The sequence below is a fragment of the Heterodontus francisci genome, chromosome 6 (assembly GCF_036365525.1).
Source record: "Heterodontus francisci isolate sHetFra1 chromosome 6, sHetFra1.hap1, whole genome shotgun sequence".
In the NCBI taxonomy this organism is placed as follows: Eukaryota; Metazoa; Chordata; class Chondrichthyes; order Heterodontiformes; family Heterodontidae; genus Heterodontus; species Heterodontus francisci.
Genome location: NC_090376.1, coordinates 98,637,810 through 98,658,311, shown reverse-complemented (window position 1 = coordinate 98,658,311; position 20,502 = coordinate 98,637,810). Strand labels below are relative to the sequence as shown.

The 20,502-nt window shown below is 42.9% G+C and overlaps 1 protein-coding gene across 1 annotated transcript in view; it reads right to left on the bottom strand.

Annotated features, from left to right (window-relative positions):
* LOC137371466 (protein diaphanous homolog 3-like) overlaps positions 1–20,502 on the bottom strand; it is a 908,603-nt gene that overhangs the window by 180,881 nt on the left and 707,220 nt on the right. The window contains exon 23 of the mRNA XM_068034108.1: positions 5,136–5,259. Coding sequence (XP_067890209.1) covers positions 5,136–5,259 — 124 coding nt within the window. The remainder of the gene's footprint in view (positions 1–5,135; positions 5,260–20,502) is intronic.

The following is a 20,502-nucleotide window of genomic DNA, read 5'->3' as shown; positions in this document are numbered from 1 at the left end:
ACCAATGGGCAGAACTTGCAATGCAGATAGTAGCCCAACCAGCAGTTCTTAAAGGAAAAAGTTAAGTACAAGTTTTTTTTTTGTAGTGTCAAGAGGAGCATACAAAAATTTTCCAGCCCATTGCTGCTCATTAGTGCCCTCCACCACTCCACAATTGCATCTCCCTTACCCTCTTTAATTCATGGCTCTGTGATGGAGTTGCTGGATTTCACAATCACCCCAGTAGACAAGCTGTCTGTGGTTCAGTATTCACAGATCAATGATAATGAGGCCTGGCTTTCAGTTTTCTGTGACTGGTTGCTCCGTTGTGCATTCATTGAAAACATCCAAGTTGCAAGGATGCATTAAGAATAAACGTGGGTGTTCCCATAAGCATGCTAACAATTATAAGCAAAACATGTCAGCCGTACTTAATGTAATGTGCTAAGAGTAAGCAAAAACCAGAGTTTGTAAAACATTTCTTTACTCTTAATGTCACTTATTTGGTAACTATTTAAAAGATCCTGAGATTAAGCAAATATACAGCAGTCTCCTGGCCTGATAAATTGAATGAGTCATAGAGTCATTTATGGCACAGAAGGAGACCATTGAGTCCATGCTGGCTCTCCATGTAGCTACTCAGTCAGTTCCACTTCCCCGTCGATTCCCGCAGCCCTGGACGTCTAATGCCTTCAAGTAGCCATCCAATTTCCCCTTGAAGTCATTGATTGTCTCCACTTCCACCATCCTTGTGGGCAGCAAGTTCTAGGTCATTACCACCTGCTGCATAGAAAAGCTCTTCCTTATATTCCCCCTTGCCCAAAACCATCAATCTGCATCCTTGTAACATTAGTTAATGGGAACAGTTTTTCCTTGTCTAACTTATCTAAGCCTGTCATAATCTTGTACACTTCTATTAAATCTCCCCTTAATATCCTTTGTTCTAAGGAGAACAACCCCAATTTTTCCAACCTAACCTTGCAAATAAAATCCTCGATCCCTGGAATTATTCTGGTAAATCTCCTCTGCACCCTCTCAAGGACCCTCACATCCATCCTAATGTGTGGTGATCAGAACTGGACTCAATACTCCAGCTGGGGCCTACCCAGAGCTTTATAAAGGTTCAGCATAACTTCCCTGCTTTTGTGCTCAATGCCTCTGCTTATGAAGCCCAAGATCCCATATGCTTTATTAACCACTCCCTCAATATGTCCTGCCACCTTCAAAGATCGATGCACATGCACCCCCAGGTCCCTCCGTTTCTGCACACTCTTTAGAACTGTGCCATTAAGTCTATATTGCCTCACCTTTTCCTTCTGCCAAAATGCATCACCTCACACTTGTCAATACTAATTTCCATCTGCCACCTCTCTACCCATTCTGCAAGCCTATCTATGTCCTGTTGCAGGCAGTTCGTATCATCCTTACTGTTTGCAACACATCCAAGTTTGGTGTCATTGGAAAATTTTGAGATTCTATTCTGTATTCCAAGATCCAAGTCATTTATATGTAGCAAAAAAAGCAGTTGTCCAAGCACTGACCCTTGGGGAACACCACTGTCTACTATCCTCCAATCAGAAAAACAACTATTCACTATGAATCTGCATTTTCTGACCTTAAACAAATTTTTTATCCAATTGGATACTTACCTCTTATTCCATGAACCAGACTTTTATGTGGTACCTTATCAAATGCTTTCTTAAAATCCATATAAAGAACATCCACCGCATTCCCTTCATCAACTGTCTCTATTACTTCATCAAAAAATTAAATTAGATTGGTCAAGCATGATCTGCCTTTTACAAATCAGTGCTGGCTCTCCTTAATTAACTCAAACCTCTCTAAGTGTGTGTTGATTCTTTTCCCTGATTATTGTTTCTAAAACCATACCCACCACTGATGTTAAACTAACTGGCCTGTAGTGGCCAGGACTGTCTTTCTACACTTTCTTGAACAAGGGTGCCACATTTGCGACTCTCCAATCCTCGGGCACCTCTCCCATATCCAGGGAAGATTGGAAGGTTATGTCAAGCCCTTCCACTATCTCTATCCCCATTATCCTTAGCAACCTAGGACCGACCATCTTTAGCTGCTTCATCAATGACCTTCCTTCAATCAAAAGGTCAGAAGTGGGGATGTTCACTGATGACTGCACAATGTTCAGCACCATTCGTGACTCCTCAGATACTGAAGCAGTCAGTGTAGAAATGCAGCAAGACCCGGATAATATCCAGGCTTGGGCTGATAAATGGCAAGTAATATTTGTGCCACACAAGTGCCAGGCAATGACAATCATCCAACAAGAAAGAATCTAACCATCTCCACTTGACATTCAATGGCATTACCATCACTGAATACCCCACTATCAACATCCTGGGGGTTACCACTGACCAGAAACTGAACTGGAGTAGCCATACAAATACCGTAGATACAAGAACAGGTCAGAGGCTAGGAATCCTGCAGTGAGTAACTCACCTCCAGACTCCCCAAAGCCTGTCCACCATCTACAAGGCACAAATCAGGAGTGTGATGAAGTACTCTCCACTTGTCTGGATGGGTGCAGCTCCAACAACACTCAAGAAGCTTGATACCATCCAGGACAAAGCAGCCCGCTTGATTGGCATCCCATTCACAAACATTCACTCGCTCCACCTCTGACGTAGTGGCAGCAGTATGTACCATCTACAAGATGCAATGCAGCAAAGCACAAGGCTCCTTCGACAGCACCTTCTAAACCTGCGATTTCTACCACCTAGAAGGACAAAAGCTGCAGATGCATGGGAACACCACCATCTGCAAGCTCCCTTCCAAGCCACACATCATCCTGACTTGGAACTATATCGCCGTTCCTTCACGGTTGCCGGGTCAAAATCCTGGAACTCCCTCCCTAACAGCACTGTGGGTGTACTTACCCCACATGGACTGCAGCGGTTCAAGAAGGCTATGGAAGCTCGGTCATTGGATATGTTGAAGGCAGGGATTGACAAATTTCTAAATACAAATGACATAAGGGGATATGAGGATAGTGTGAGAAAAAGGCATTGAAGTGAAGATCAGCTATGATAGTACTGAATGGCGGGGCAGGCTCGATGGGCTGAATGGCTTAATCCTGCTCCTGTGTTCCTATAAGGCAGCTCATGACCACCTTCTCAAGGGCAATTAAGGATGGGCAATAAATGCTGGTCTAGCCAGCAACACCCACATCCCAAGAATGAATATAAAAAAATCCTGGGAGGCAAGGTGACTTATCTACCCTCAATTTTAACCCTATCCATTGCCTCTACTCTCTCTGCTTCTACTGATATTTTGTCAGATTCCACTTGCTTTGTGAACAATGATACAAAGTACTCATTTATTCTATTAGACGTGCCCTGCACCTCTGAGCATATATTACCCTCTTTGCCCCTAGTAGGCCCCACTCCACCTCTTACTACCCGTTTACTACTTATTTGCTGGTAGAAGATTTTTGGGCTCCCTTTTATGTTGACTGCCATTCTATTTTCATATTCTCTCTTTGCCAATCTAATTTTCCTCTTCACCTCTCCTCTCAACCTGTTGTATATGGCTTGGTTCTCACTCGAAGAATTCACCTGACAGGCATCATGCACACGCTTATTTTGTTTAATCATATTCTCTATCTCCCTCATCATCCAAGGAGCCCTTGGATCTATTATAGATCAAGGAACCATCAATGAAAGAACAGCAAGGTTAAAACTGCCACAGGGGAAGCACATTCATATGCCTCATTCCACATTCGAAAGGTACCTCGCCATTACACTCACCATTATGAATACATAATTAGGTTAACCCCATATCCTAAATTTATAACAATGGAACTTGCTACTGCTCCTTCCTCTCGTTTTCTGTCGATTTTAATTAAAGCAAATAAGTTATACACAGCTCATAATAAATGAAGTAAATTATATTTTAATTGATGTTTCATGTTGACTTGCCTTGTATAAAATTAGCTCAGTATATATATCACATTCAATATTTCTCCCAAAATTAAGTATGTCTACATTATTATAGTAATTAATAAATAACAGTTAACTCAACGCAGCTGTGGATCACATTATATTTCTCACCCACCCAATCTGTAATGTGCACTGAGACAAAAGTAGGCAGACGTGATCATAGAAAGCCACTGTTCTAAGGATGATGAATTGTTCCTCTCAAGTCATCTCTTTCCTGTTTCAGATTTCACTCTGACTTCTGTTAATTGAGTTGCCTTACAATTATCTTTACTTGTCTATTTCTATCAGAGATCAATTTCTTTAGGTAAATATTGTCAAATAAATATACGGCTGACCCGTTAATTATTAATTTAAAGGCCACGATAGACAACAGATTTATAAAACATCAGCATAATTTTCTACATAAATTGTTTATGTCATATCACTTCATCTATTGGAAAATGACTTCAACTGAATGAATCCTTTACTGAGTCACCACTTTTTATGACTGTTACTCAATTCCTGCAAGGCATTATTACCTGGCAGAGGTACATGTTTATTTTGGCTTTTAGATAAATATTTTACAATATGCTTCCACTTCCACAGATATTCAAATTATATCTTTTTCTGGTATACTGTATATATTGCTAGACAATAAAAAATCTTCACAATTTCTTGCCTCTTTACATTCACAGAGAACAAATACCAACCAGTTCAGAAGTGTGTGTGTGTCTGTATGGGCGTGAAGAGAAAATAATTTGTGTAAGATTTTGACCTTTTGGTCCATTCTCTTTTGCGCTGAGAAAACAGAGATACGTCCAGACATCATTAAACTACACAGCATATCCTCCACTTCTGAGGCACTTAAACATCATCTATGAAATAACCCTTTTGTAACACTTAAGATTTAAAATGGAATTAGCATTGAACTGTACTTTCCCTGTAAATCCTATTTAGACCAGTTAGAATCACCATTATTCTGTTAACTAAAGCTATTTTTAAAATTGCTTGACAATATTGCTGTACTGTATTTATTCTTTCCTTCATTCACTCACTCACATATAAAGGCTCCCTCAGGTTTTGAAGATGATTAATATCAGTGATAAAGCAGTAGCTTCACTGATGCACTTAAAAAAAGATAAATGTATGTAAGACTTAACGAAATGTTGCTCTGTGAGCTGTGTAGCTGTCAAGAAGGATATGGACATCTTTGTCACAAACTTGTCATGCAGGTCATCTGGCGGAGGAAAGGTTTCCAAATCCTTTTCAAGCTGTTGAAGCTGTTTCTCCATCTGCTTAAGGTTCTTCTCCAAGTTTTCTACACATACTACAAAAGAAGACAATACAATTATTAAGGCTTTTAACCTGCAAAAGATGGGGAAAGTAAAGTCAGCTAGTTTTACTTATTACAATGATAAAGTCAGCTACATCTTCAATATTGTACAAACAGTACAACAAATGTGACTTTCTTCCAGATTGTACAGAAAGTGGTGTGAAATGCCATACTGTTCACATCAGTGCTGTGACATATTTTAACCCTCAGACAGCTGGTAGAGTCAGAGAAACTCCTATCTCCCAAGGGCAACCATTTAAGTTTGTTTGCAGCTCAAATACTGAGGTACTGAACTGAACATTAGTATCATATTAAAACTACTGAAACATCAAGGACAACTTTTGCATGAAGCATTCAAACACTTCACCTGCGCTTCTATTTTTATATCCTTGGGAACATTTTAATTTTCCTCTTTTATACTTTTACCAACTCATTCAACCTTTTATACTACCCTATCATTTTAGGTTTAAATTGCATTTCTGTCATCCACTGCCACCGTCCTTTGTAAAGGTGGCAACTACTCTAATCAACTAAAAAGAACCTTGCATTGCCTGGAAATAGGTTTTAAAGATTGCATTCTTTAAAGACTAAATTGTGAAGACTGGCATGTGGTTAGATCAGGTTGTGACAGGAAAATTGTATCAACACCTGTGAAACACTGAACACTAACACATAAACTCATCAGGGGCTGTCATTGCCAAACAGCTACCTCATCTGCAGCATTGAGTGTTAAATGCCATGTCCACTACAACATTACTGAAAGTGATGCGTAAATGCAGAAAAAATAAAATCGATCTCTTGACTTTAGAGTCTAAGGAAACTTCTCTATTACATTCTAAGGGAAATGTTACAAAATAATAACATATTTTAAAGATTCCTTAATTGTTTGAATATACTGAGAACCTCATAGTAGACACTTTCATATAACATATACTTTTCTTCCTCACTGTGGAACATATAGTACATAACTACATATACTACTGTAATTTTTAGAAACACAAAGCACAGTACAACAATAAATCAACAAATATTTAGCCTCCATTTTTCCAACACAGTTTGTACAATGCTATCTGCAGGATGCATCAATCACTTCTATGAACTAATAACTATGCACCATTGTAAAAGTACCATAACAGTAAACTTTTAAATAAAGAAATGCAGATCAGCAACAATGACTATCCAGGAGAAACTTGTATGTTCAACCTCACTCTTTCAGGAGACCTAAAATAAGTATATAAGAACATAAAAAATATGAGCAGGACTCGGCCATTTAGCCCTTCAAGCTAGCCCCGCCATTTAATGAGATCAGGGGTGATCTTCTACCTCAACTCCATATCCTTTAATTCCCTTAGTACTCAAAAATCTATTGACCTCTGTTTTGAATATACTCAACAACTGCACATCGACAGCTTCCTGGGATAGAGAATTCCTAAGATTCATAACCCTTTGAGTGAAGAAATTTCTTCTCACCTCAGTCCGCAATGGCTGAACCCTTATGTAATATTACTTGTTCCTTTGGTATGTGACCTATTGTAAGAGTCGCAGGACTCCCAAGTAATATCCAAAGAATATGTGGGTTTTTATTATAACTTAACTGGAATGTTATATATACAGCTACTACATAAGTCACATCTACACACATCTTACTCTTTTGGGCTACACCCACAACTCCCTGGCCATGTGTAACTTGACATCACTTCCTCCAGTAACCTTCACTTACAACCTCTTAAGTTAGTCCTCTTAAAGCAACTCCACAACATTCCCCCTTTTATCCAAAGATAAAAACATATGTACAATATTGTCATGCCAATGTGCTTTGTTGAATAATTTTCTTTAATCCACTGACTGGAGATCAGAATTTGTATTTTTTAAAGACATTTTTCAAGAGATTTAAAAAAAAGTCTTTTCTAGCAGCTTAGGATGTTCACCTAACTTACAACACTGTATCCTACATGCAAGGACTGTGAAGAGGGAGACAAAATGTCCGCTAATTCCCCAGCAAGAACCAAGACCCAGGAAGTTTAAGGGAACTGTTTGTTCTCTTTTAGCAAGAAGATGAAATACTACAAACTGCTATGTTTGAATCACTGAGTGACTGTCATGTGACAAACCCCTCCCCACCTCTGGTCTTAAGCTGGTGTTTTCTCTGTAATAGAGGAGAAGCTTTTGGACTCTGACATGAGCAGACCCTAAGTCTCTCTCCCGCTGTCCATTCCAGCTTGAAAGCTTTCAAATCCTGCTTGTTGACTGACTCGCATACTCCGGCTACAATCAGAAACCCCATTGGAGGAAATCATCTGCGTTGCTGTCTCCAAAGACCACCAAATCAGTCATCTAACTCCTAAAAATAAAAGCCTCAGGACCACTGAATTCAGCTAGAAGCCAGCCAAATCACCAAACTCTCCTGACTATAGACTTTTTTATAGACTTTAACTCAAAATTTACCTTTCCCCATTCTATAACCTATTTGTGTGTATATAAACCTCTAGAGTGTGCGTGAGTGAAAGTTGGCGCATTGCTTATTACTTTTATCAGTATGGTTCAGGTACAATAAAGTTAACCTTTTTATTTGTTAACTCAAGAAAAATTGGTTCTTGTTATGATCATAACAAGTAAGTAATCAAAAACCTACTGAATTAGCCAGTACATCCACTTCAAGAAAGAATTAAACCTGTTGTGGTCAAACAAGGAGAGGGAAAAGAGGGAAGCCCTTCGACCCCTCTTCACTTGACTGTAATAAATATACAATGATGGTGCGGTTCGTACTAACTGTACAGGATGAAAACAAAGCGTTATTTACAAGTAGGCAAGTTAAACACTCTAAAACGTAGATAAGATTTGTTTATTCGTCCCAATCTTGTTATTGTAAACCTCTTGCCGGAGCTGAGTTTGGCTTGATGACTCCTCTGAGGCTCTGGTAACTCAGAATTCTGGTTAACATGCTCTTCCTCTGTGCCCGTAGCCTCTGTACGTTCATCTTCATACATTGTCTTTGAATGTGTCCTCGATGCCAGTGTTGTCACATGTAGTGTTGTCATGCAGCTCTCTGAGTTGACTTCGGTTCAGTCTGAGAATCGCACATTGGGTGCCTGGACCTTGTACCATCTGGCTGGTCACATATCCTAGCTACCTCTGCAGGATAACAAGTTGCTGACACGTGATTGTGGACTCTGACTTTCTCGCAGGACTTTTACGCCCTCCCCAAAGAGCGGGTTGGTGGCGGGGGAGGGGGGTGTAAAATAGAGTGGGAGGCTCAGGGGGCCTTTCCCGAACCTGTCCCCGCCTCCACTGCCATTTTATGTGGGGTGGCGACGGTGGGATTGAAAGCCACTTAAGGGCCTCCGCCCGCCGCCACGGGGATTTTACCATTGGCAGGTGGGCGGCCCAGACCTGAGAGAAGCCGTCTGAGAAACGTAAGTGGCTTTCTGATGGCCTGAGGAGCGGCCCTTCTAATTGGACATCCTGTGCCTGGAGGGCCGCTACCGATGCCCCAAAAACCCACAACGCCCAACATGCCCCCCCCCTTGCTTGAGTGAGGCCCCAAAAACCTACCTTCTTTTCCGTGGCTGTCCTTCCTCTTCATGTGAAAAGCTGGTTTGCAGTCCCAGCAGTGGCCACCACTCCCGGTGGCGCTGCTGGGACTAAGAGCTGCTAGCCCGCTGATTGGCCAACAGCTCTATTAGGCGGGACTTCCTGTTGGCGTCCAGCCATGATTGCTTCAAATTTCCTTTCATCATTGAGTAGTGCTTCTATGGTGTGCTCTTGCTTCTTTTTGAAAGGCCTCTATGAGGGTAGACATGATTACTAGCTCTGTAATCCGTTTCGACAATTCAATATCTGCAAAGTCACATTCTTGAGCTTTGTCTCGGCACAACAAATGACTTGTAACAAACTGGTTAATAGATTCATCTTGCCTTTGCCGGAGGTCATAAGCTCAAGCCTATATATTCAGAAATTGACCTTTACCTTGAGTTGCTCCTCCAGGAATGCCCATAAGTTGCTAGGGTACTTTTGATTCTCAGCTGACAATCGTGATGGATTGATCAGTTGCAGGTCCTCGTTGCCCAGTGTGATCTCTGGTTCGCTCAATTCTTGATCCCGGAAAAACAGTTCCACCAGCTGGTGACACAGTTTAAATTCAGATGCTATGTCCGACACCTTCCAAACCACAACTGGATACCAGAAAGCCACTTTCTGGATGATCCTGCTTTTTTGTAATTATAGGACTTTTCACAGGTTTTTCTGTTCACAGGCACAGTTCTTTTACAGGCTATCTGCTTTACAGGTCTTCTGTTTTACAAGTACATATTTATGTTTCCTTTTTTTACAGGTTCGCTTTTGCAGGCCTGTCCCCTTTTAAGAATGAGATGACAGGTGCTTTGTTTGTTACACAACTTGTTCAACTTTTTATAACAGAGAGACCAGACTTTTTTTTATCTGCAGAGCTTCCGTTTACAGTACCGACAGATGCCACAACCAGCCTTTTACTTTGCCCTTGTCCCCAGTCGCGCCGTTGAGCTCTTCTTGCTCTTTTCAGTTTAGGCCCCGCCCATGAAGCAAAAAATACCTGGGCAAAGTAAAGCAGTTATGGCGGTACTATTACTTTTCAAATTTTTTGATCCACTGCCAGATTAGTTGAAAGTTCCAGGTAAGCAACCTGCTATTCTTTGCTCTCTCTTGGTGTGTTCTTCAGGAAAAAATCAAACATTGCCACGATGTAACATTTGGTGCTCTTCTGAAAAATATATACCAAACATTGCCACCATGTAATATTATTTGTTCCTTTGGTATGTGAACTATTGTAAGATTCATGGGACTTCAAGTAATATCCAATGAATACGTAAGTTTTTATTACAACTTACCTGGAACATATATATAATATACAGCTAGCACATGAGCCACATCTACTCTGTCAGGCTACATACACAACTGCCTGCTTATGTGTGATGTGACATCCCTCTAGTGACCTTCACTTACAGCCTCTTCAGGTGGTCCTCTTAAGATGGTTCCACAACATCTTATGTTAAAACCATGACCCTGTATTCTGGATTCCCCAGGTAAGGAGACCAAAACTGCACCCAGTACTCCAGGCATGCCCTCACCAATGCGGTGCATCATAGAATCATAGGAAATAGGAGCAGGAGTAGGCCATTCGGTCCGTCGAGCCTGCTCCGCCATTCAAACAGGTCAGGGCTGATGATCTACCTCTACGCCATTGTTCTCCCAGTATCCCCATATCCCTTGATGTCATTAGTATCCAGAAATCTATTGATTTCTGACTCGAACATACTCAATGATTGAGCTTCCACAGCCCTCTGGGATAGAGAATTCCACAGATTCACCACCCTCTAAGTAAAGAAATTCCCCCTCATTCAGTCTTAAATGGCCTGCCCCTTATTCTGAGACTGTCTCCCCTGGTTCTAGACTCATCAGCCAGAGGAAACATCCTATCCACATTACCCTGTCACGCCCTGTAAGAAGTTTGTAAGTTTCAATGAGATCACCTCTCATTCTTCAAAACTCTAGAGAATACAGACCCAGTTTCTGCAATCTCTCCTCAAAAGACAACCCCGCCATCCCAGAGATTAGTCTCCGTTGCACTCCCGCTATGGCAAGTATATCTTTCCTGAGATAAGGAGACCAAAACTATACACAATATTCCAGGTGCGGTCTCACCAAGGCGTTATACAATTGCAGCAAGACATCTTTACTCCTGTGCTCAAGTCCCCTTGCAAGGAAGGCCAACATACCATTTGCCTTCCTAATTGCTTGCTGCACCTGCATACTAGCTTTTAGTGTATAATTGTCGTGACTTCTTTACTCACATTTTCCAATCCTTTTGTAACAAAAGTTTTGTAACAAAAACATATCCTTTGTCTTCCTAATTGTTTGCTATGCCTGCATATTAACTTTCTATGATTCATATACAAGGACACTCAGGTTCCTCTGAATGCAAACATTTCCCAAACTCACCATTCAAGAAATATTCTGCTTTTTTATTTTTCCTACCAACGTGGATAACTTCACACTTCGTGACATTATATTCTATCTGCCAAGCTCTTGCCCATTCACTCAACCTGTTTATCTCCCTCTGCAGCCTCTTTGTATTCTCCCCACCATCTACTTTTCCACCTAACTTTGTATCATCAGCAAACTTAGATACTTTACGCTCAGTGCCCTCATCTAAGTCATTCATATAGATTGTAAAAAGCTGAGGCCCAAGTATTGATCCTTGTGGTAACCTGCTGGTTACAGCCTGCCAACCCAAAAATGCCCCAATTATTCCTACTGTTTTCTATCCATTAAGCAATCCTCAATCCATTCTACTATACTACCCCCAATCCCATGAGTCTTAATTTTGTGTAATGACCTCTTGTGTGGCACCTTATCGGATGCCGTTGGAAAATCCAAACACACTACATCCACTGGTTCCCCCCAATTCTTCCTACTAGTTACATTTTCAAAAAACTCCAAAAGATTTGTCAAACACCAATTCCCTTTCATAAATCCGTATTGATTCTGCTTAATCATATAATGATTTTTCTAAGTGCTCTGCTACCACATTCCTAATAATAGATTCCAGCATTTTTTTTTTTACTACTGATGTTGGGCTAACTGGACAATATTTCCCCATTTTCTCTCTTCCTCCTTTCTTAAGTAACAGGCCTCGGCCTTGAAATACCATGAAACTATACGTAGGTACCAGATAGGTAACCCTCAGTAACAGATTTTTAACTACTTCTCACAACACTTCTCTGAGCATAGTTCTTGAGAAGCTGACACTTGTTTCTGCTTATGCTTACTTTTCTACTTGCTAACTTATTGATTTGAATTTTGTTGGTATGAAACTTTGAGAATATCTATGCTTCGCATTTGTCATCTCTTTGGTGGATAAATCCTAAATCAGGACACCAAGATTATCAGTATTAATGGTTTAAGATATATGAAAGTTAATGAGAATATTTATTTGAACTTTACATACATGCTGGGTGAGGTTTCTTGGTATGAACCATATTGGGTACTCCTGACACACATAAACACTTGTATTTGTATAGCCTCTTTAACGTAGAAAAATGTCTCAAAACACACTACAGAGGCATAATCAAAGATACTGCTGGCGGGCCAAAGGAAGAAATCAAAGAGGTGGGTTTTAAGGACAGGAGGGAGAGGGAGGGGTTCAGGGAAGGAATGTCAAATTGTGGGGCCTAGGCAGCTGAAGGCACAGATGCCAATGGTGAAGTAATGGGAAACGAGGACTGCAAAAGAGGCCAGATTCAGAGGATCAAAGAGTCCAGTGGAGGTGTTCTTTGAGTTGGAGGTGGTTACAGAGACATCGAAAGATGAGGATTTGAAAGGATTTACACATGAGAAGGAGAATTTTAAACTGGAGGCACTGGGAAACAGCAGCCAATCAGTAAGGACAGCTAAGACTTGGGGTTGGATTTTACCAGTCCTCTGGGAACTGGCTGACAGGCGAGGGGTCCCGCAAAATGGTAAGGGAAGGCTGAGGGTGAAGTGACCATTGTGTTCCCACTGCTGTACCATTTTACCAGTGGTAGGGAAAGTGAAGGACGGTCTTCCTGCCCAAAGACCAATTGAGCCGCTTAAGTGGTGAATTAGGGCTTCTTCCCACAGTTGTTGGCATTTTACCAGTGGTGGGTGGGCCTTCTGGGGCGTGGGAAGACCCTGCAGGCTTGGGGGTGGTCCCTCCTACTCAGGTACTCTGCACATACACTGTTTCCCGCACCCCCCAGACCCCACTTACCTGGTTGGGATAGCAGCCTGCTTCTATGGTATTCTCTCTTCCAGGCAGTCCCAGCAGTGGCCACTGCTCCCATTGCTGCTGCTGAGACTGCCAGCCCTCCAATTATGCAGAAGCTCCTGGGGGTAGGCACCTGTCCTTTAAAGGGATGGGAGCCCTGATGGCAGCAAATTAGTTGCCAGGAGGCCGAAAAATCCGGCTTTAGGGGTCTCACAAACACCTGAGGTTGGGTTACCCCAGGCTTTCGGGCCCATCATTGGGGCCCTTGCCATGCCAATAAAATTCCAGCCCTGATGTGGGATAAGAAATGGGTAGCAGAGTTTCTGCAAAAGGTGAAGCTTACAAAGAGCACATGATGGAAGACCAGTTGAGAAAGCACTGAAATAGTCAAGTCTGGAGGTGACAAAGGTATGTATTAACTTTTAAATTGCAAATGGACTGAGGTAGAGCAGGGATGAGCAATGTTATGGAGGTGGAAATAGGCAGGTTATTTATTGCAGAAGATATGGGGTTGGAAGCTCAGTTTGGGTTGGAAAAGCCATCAAAATTGCATACAACAGTGGGGATGGAGCTGATGGCAAGCATACGAAGTTTATGGCATGGGCCAAATATGCTGGTTTTGGTGTTCTTAATGTTTCGCTGGTGGATGTTGCAGTTGACTCAAGACTGGGCATCAGACATGCAGTCTGACAGCACAGATATAGTGGAAGGGCTGAGAGGTAATGGAGCTGGTTGTCATTAGTATAGATGTGAAAACTGACCCCAATTTCTTGCAAATGATGTCATGAAGAGGCAACATGTAAATGAGGAAGAAGTTGTGGTGCAAGGGTGGGAAGAGAAGCCTTTGCTGGAAATGCTGGCGCTGGGTAAGGCAGGATAGCTATGAGTGAAACAAAGTGAAGGTAGCCCCACCTGTCTGGACAATAGAGGAGTGGCATTGGCAGAGGACGGTTTAGCCAATTGTGTTTAAAGCTGTGGAGAGGCCAAGGAGGATGAAGATGGATATGCACCATGGTATTGGTGGGCAAAGGGATGCAGCAAAGACAGTTAAACAGATGGCTCCCATCTTGGTGACAAAGAAGTCCATGAGGTCCTCGCCACTTGTTGCTGGAGGTGATGGTGGATGGGTTCGATACAGGGTACCACATTATCTAACTTTTGGGGATGACATAACTCGGCAGTGATGATCAAGATTTTTTGGTGCACTACATTCTTGTGCAGAAATAAACTGCTTCTAAATATAAATAATAACAGCAACACCTCAGAGTACATTTTCTTAATTTGAATTATGCTGGCAAAATGAATAAACTGATGGAGCAAGAAAGTAAACCTGAAGCAGTGCAAATGAGCAGAATCTCAGAGCAGCTGACTGCTAAAGTTGTTGGGGTTCAAGTAAATATACGTTCAAAAATGTACTTTTCAAATTCTGTTCATGATAGCTCCCATCTACCACTTCTAAATACAATTAAAGAGACCAACATGAAAAAAATTATCTTCTATTACTCTGATCTATCCCATTGATCTAAATAAAGTTTGCATGTGGTGGACCAAGTCTAAATTGTATTTGATGTTATACTAAATCTTCTTTTTTCTTCTTCTTCTTTGGCCTCCTTGTCTCGAAAGACAATGGGTAAGCGCCTAGAGGTGGTCAGTAGTTTGTGAAGCAGAACCTGGAGTGGCTATAAAGGTCAATTCTAGAGTGACAGACTCTTCCACAGGCACTGCAGATAAAATTGGTTGTCAGGGCTGTTACACAGTTGGCTCTCTCCTTGCGCTTCTGTCTTTTTTCCTGCTAACAGCTAAGTCCCTTCGACTTGCCACGCCCGCCTTTATGGCTGTCCACCAGCTCTGGCGATCACTGGCAACTGACTCCCACGACTTGTGGTCAATGTTACAGGACTTCATGTCGCATTTGCAGATGTCTTTAAAGTGGAGACATGGACGGCCGGTGGGTCTGATACCAGTGACGAGCTCGCTGTACAATGCGTCCTTGGGGATCCTGCCATCTTCCATGCGGCTCACATGGCCAAGCCATCTCAAGCGCTCCTGGCTCAGTAGGGTGTATATGCTGGGGATGTTGGCCGCCTCGAGGACTTATCTGTTGGATATACGGTCCTGCTACCTGATGCCAAGGATTCTCCGGAGGCAGCGAAGATAGAATGAATTGAGACGTCGCTCTTGGCTGACATACACTGTCTAGACCTCGCTGCCGTAGAGCAAGGTACTGAGGACACAGGCTTGATACACACGGACTTTCGTGTTCCGTGTCAGTGCGCCATTTTCCCACACTCTCTTGGCCAGTCTGGACATAGCAGCGGACGCCTTTCCCATGCTATACTAAATGCATATCTATTAAGGTACAGCAGATGGTTTAATAAAGAATAAAAAATACATAAATTCATCAACTGAAATTGAAACAGAAAATGAGACAACATAAACAAAGGGGTCCTCTCTAATGATCAGACAATTTAAAAACGAACAGCCTCTACAGTTCTTCCAGTTATTATGTTCTGAACAATGAGATACAAGAAAGTATGTCACACAAAAAATCTTTATCATCCACATGAAAACACTTTGAGAGAGCCAGGAGTAATCAGTATTTTTCCTCTAGGTGGCTTCTTTCATTCAAACATGTGATAGAGAGTGATGACGAGAAGAAGGTCCCAAGAGCAGCAGCAAGGAAAAGTAATGTAATGATTGGCAATTCACTGCAATCTCAAACACAGTGCAGTGCATAACCTGCCAGCTAGTTTGACTCTTTTACTAACACAATTTCAAGTATTCTATTTCAGAGAATAAAAATTGCAACCAGATCAAAATGGACTAAGTTGAAGGTTTGCACAAAGATTTAAGTAACCATCTTATGTAACATTTCCATCCAAATTAGTGCCATGTTAGTGATTAACAAGGGCCAGTAGTTAATCAAGCTCCCTTAATTGGAAGTGGATTATTTTTGATAACAAGCAAACAAAAACAAATTTATTCTGGTTTGTAAAAGGATCCCAATTTCCAATTATGAAAGTGATGAATAGAACAGTGTCTGTGTGTGTGTGTGTGTGTGGTTGACTAACTGTATGTAGATCTTGTCACAATTCCCCACCCCATATAGTATGGATCACTGTCACACATCCTCGGCATCAATGCCATAACAAACATTAAGCAGCATCTTCCAACAACTGCAAGGTGAAAGTTGTTCCTACAACACAAGTGAATAGAAAGGTGGAAGAATAAATATTTCCAATCTGTGGAGCTCAGCAAAGAGAAAAAAAGGCATCAATTCAGTTGTTTTGTGGAAAGTCTGGAACAAAACATACGTTTGATTTCAAGACACCAAACCAAATATCAACACAATGCTAGCTTGGTAGTTCGATGGTGCCTTTTTCCTTCATCCAGATGCCAAAGTACAGCTCTAAATTCTTGAGACAGGATTTTCAGTGACTTCACCTGCAGGGTCAGAATGTTGGGGGAAACCCACCATTAAGGATTCTCCCCTACACTGTGGAGTTTAGGTAACGTCAGTGATTGGTTCCCCTGCCTGGAGGCCTAGCCTAATTGACAGCTGGTAGTTGACTGGAGGGAGGGATCGGAGGGGAGGCCGGAGGGATGAGTTTCGAGGGGTCAGAGGGGTGGAGCAGTGACTGCAGATACCAGCGTGGAGGTTGGGTCCTGAGGGGTGGAGGGTCAGAGGCCCCCTGGTGGGGTGATTGGAGGCCTCAAAGTGGGGGCGAGGGGTGGGGCTGGGAGTGCGGGATTGGGGTCCAGTGGTGGTTGTGGGTGATCGGTGGGTGGGCAGCTGTTTATTCATTTAAAATTCAGCCTATGATAATTCACGGGAAGTACTATAGCTTTGTAAGGAAACACAAGTGCTCTCGTTTGAGCGTACAGATATTGAGAAGACTGAAACTAAAAAGGAAAAGAATTCTTGATAAAAATACTTCAAGAACAGTTATATCAATATTTTTCCCCCAATAGACATCCTTCTCTAAATTTATTCTTTAAATCTTTAAAACATTATCCTGGAACTCACTTCCTACCAGCACTGTGGGTGTACCTACCCCACATGAACTGCAGCGGTTCAAGAAGGCTACTCACCATCACCTTCTCAAGGGCAATTAGGGATGGGCAATAAATGCTGGACTAGCCAGCGATGCCCGCATCCCATGAACAAATAAAATAAAGCAGTTCAGAATTTTCAAATTGAGCTAAGAAATGGAAACTCAAAACACATGGTGGATGCCAGTACTTAATTATGAGAAATCACATTATTAACAAATACCAAAAAACCCAAAAGATGTCAGTTAACAATTATATCAATTCCATTTACTTGTGAAAGCAAGAAGAAAGTCATAGATCAAAAGTAACTTAGAAGGTTGATTGACAAATTAAAATCATTGAGGACCACAATCTGATTATTAGAACACAAAGTACAGGTAGGATAAATTTGTCGTTTTACTGTTGCTGAAATTTTAAGTAGAATAACCTGCAACAGATTCTGGTATATATACTACAAAATGAAAATGACAGTAGTTTAATATCATAAACTGTAAACCAATGTTTGAATGTTTTGTACTTGGGGCTGAAATCCATTATTTAATTCTGTTTAGCAATTCACACACATTATTTAACAGGTGGCACTGTGTGCTTATGTGAGTGCGTGATCAGGTCTTAGATTTTCACAAGCAACGATGTTACTAGCTCTAAACTATTATGTTTGTTCCTGTTTCTAAATGTAGATATCTGGAAACGATGTGGGTTAAAATCCGATAAGGCTCATTAGTGGGCACGGGGATCCCTATGTGGGATTATCCCGCGCTACTGGAAGTGATGCAGGCAGCACGCAATATTGGTGCTGCCTGTTCATCTCCATGATAATGGCATGCAGCCAACGCTAAACACACTGCTGAGTGGCTACAAGCTCAGTAGGGGCTTAACTTCGTGTGAGGCCAGTACAATTAAAGCTAGCCTGCACTTCTTAAAGCTAGTCTTCAGCTTTAAAGGGAAGGTGCACTCTGGCTGCAGCAGGTGCTGGAAGTGGCTGCAAAAGACATTCTGAACAGAAAGAAATCCGAGTAATACAGCAGCAACCTAGAGAGAAGGTTCTCAGATGTAGCACTTAATGTGTGAGGTGGAAAGGAGGAGAGAAGTCAGCTTTCCAAAGGGGGCCAGGAGGTCTCCTAAGATACACTGTGAAGGCATTGGGAGCAGATATCCATGGAGGTCAATGCCATAAATTTGGCCCCGAGGACCTGGATGCAGTACCAGAAAAAGTTCAATGACCTCACGCGAGTGAGCAAGGTCAGTGAATGCATCTTCAAATGACATTTCCGACCAACTGCACCACCAACCTCACACATTGCTCAATGTACCACACCACCATCAGAAATCTCTAGCAATCAGGAGTCATGCCTAACAGTCATATGCTCCAACACAACGCTTGCACACGTACTACTACTGTAAGTCTCACACCCGCATCTCACAACTTCCACATGCTTCTATCTATTCAGCTATGACAGGCACATCAACCAAACACATTGCAACACACTCAGTCACACTCTTCCCTCTCTCTTGTAGTACAAGGTGACACATACCAGGAGGCAGCAGCAAAGAATTGGTGGGGAACAGATGCAGTTGCATGTCGTCACCTCCCTTGGAGGAGAGGGTGCTTGGCATTAAAGGCGTGGCTGTCATTGAGGCTGTGGCAACTAGTGTTGCTGAGGTCATCTGAGATGATGCTATGTTCCTGCCCCGTGAAGCTTCTCAAAGCCCACTTCAAGCTCTTCCTGCAATCTGATATGCTGCATAAGCTGCAGACAGTGGGCTGGAATTTCTGTAGAAGGCGGGGCTCCTGGCGCCTGACCGAAAAAGTGGGGGCGAACCCCGCCTCTGCATTTTCACAACCCCCCCGGAGTGCACCTCCAGTGTTTTTCAATTAAAGATTCACGAGCCGGGATCCCCATCCCTTTAAAGATAGGGATCCCGCTGCCGTGAGCTGCCAGCCAATCAGAGGGCCAGCAGCTCAGCAGTAGCGGCAGCACCACCAGGAGCGGTAGCCACTGCCTGTACTGCAGAGGCCTTGGACCCAGGTCCAGTGCTGGAACCCCGGACAAGAGGTAGGTGAGGCGGGGTCACCAGGGTCAGTCCAGAAGGCCCCGGCGAGGAGGGATGATGGGTTGGTTGTGAAGTCCAGGGGGAGGGAGATCCCAGTGGGTAAAATTGTCCCTGGTGAGGATGCTCTGTGGGCCGCGTATTGTCCACAGAGGGGGGAGCCTGCCCCCCCACAAAGCCCGCAGGGAGGGCACCTCATGCTGCAAGACATCCTTCCCGCGTGGCGGAGGTCCCCCACTGTTGGTAAGATCCCAGCGGGGGCGAGACCGGGCCCTTAATCGGCCAATCAAGGGCACGGTCTCACCGCCGCTAGGATCTTACCAACAGTGGGGGGCGGGGGGGGGTCCTCCGCCATACGGGAAGGACGACGTCGGCCTAACCCGCCCCCGGGGAAGATCGCTTGGGGACGGGTGACAGGGAAGCGATGGGCCCTCTGCCCTGCTGCCCCCCTGCGCCACCCATCACGGCACTCCATACCCCCCCGCCTCCTTCCCCACCTCAGTTGGACCCATACAATCCATGTAAGTCTTGCTTTCCACCTACACCTCTTCCCTCACCTAGTGCATTTATGTTTTCAGACACCCAAGAACTTGCCAGCCAGTAGTTCCTGATGACGAAGGGCTAGAGGAAAGGCACCATCATTTGATCTGACACTCAGAGAATCATAGAATCAGAGAAATTTACAGCACGGAAGGAGGATATTCAGCCCATCCTGTCCATGCAGGCTGATAAATAGCCATCCAGCCTAATCCCACTTTCCAGCTCTCGGTCCGTCGCCTTGTAGGTTATGGCACTTCAAGTTCAGATCCATATTTCTATCAAATCTCCTCTCAACCTTCTCTTCTCCAAGGAAACAGTCCCAACTTCTCCAATCTATCAACGTAACTGTAGTACTTTTTGCAAGTACTTTTCAAATGATATAAGGGTTTCTGCCTCAACCAACCTTTCAGGCAGTGAGTTTCAGATCTCTACCACTCTCTGGGTGAAAAGACTTCCCCTCAAATCCCTCTCAACCTCCTACTTACTTAAATCTATGATGCCCACTAATGGGGAATAGGGCCTTCCTATCCACTCTACCAAGACCCCTCAAAACTTTATACACTTCAATTAGGTCACCCCTCAGCCTCCTCTGTTCCAAAGAAAACAACCCCAACCTATGCAATTTTTCCTCATAACTAAAATTCTCCAGTCCAGGCAAAATTCTCATAAATTTCCTTTGTACCCTCTCTAGTGCAATCACATCTTTTCTATACTGCACACAGTACTCCAGCTATGGCCTAACTAGTGTTTTATACAGTTCCAGCATAACCTTCCAGCTCTTATATTCTATGCCTTGGCTAATAAAGGCAAGTATCCTGTGTGCCTTCTTG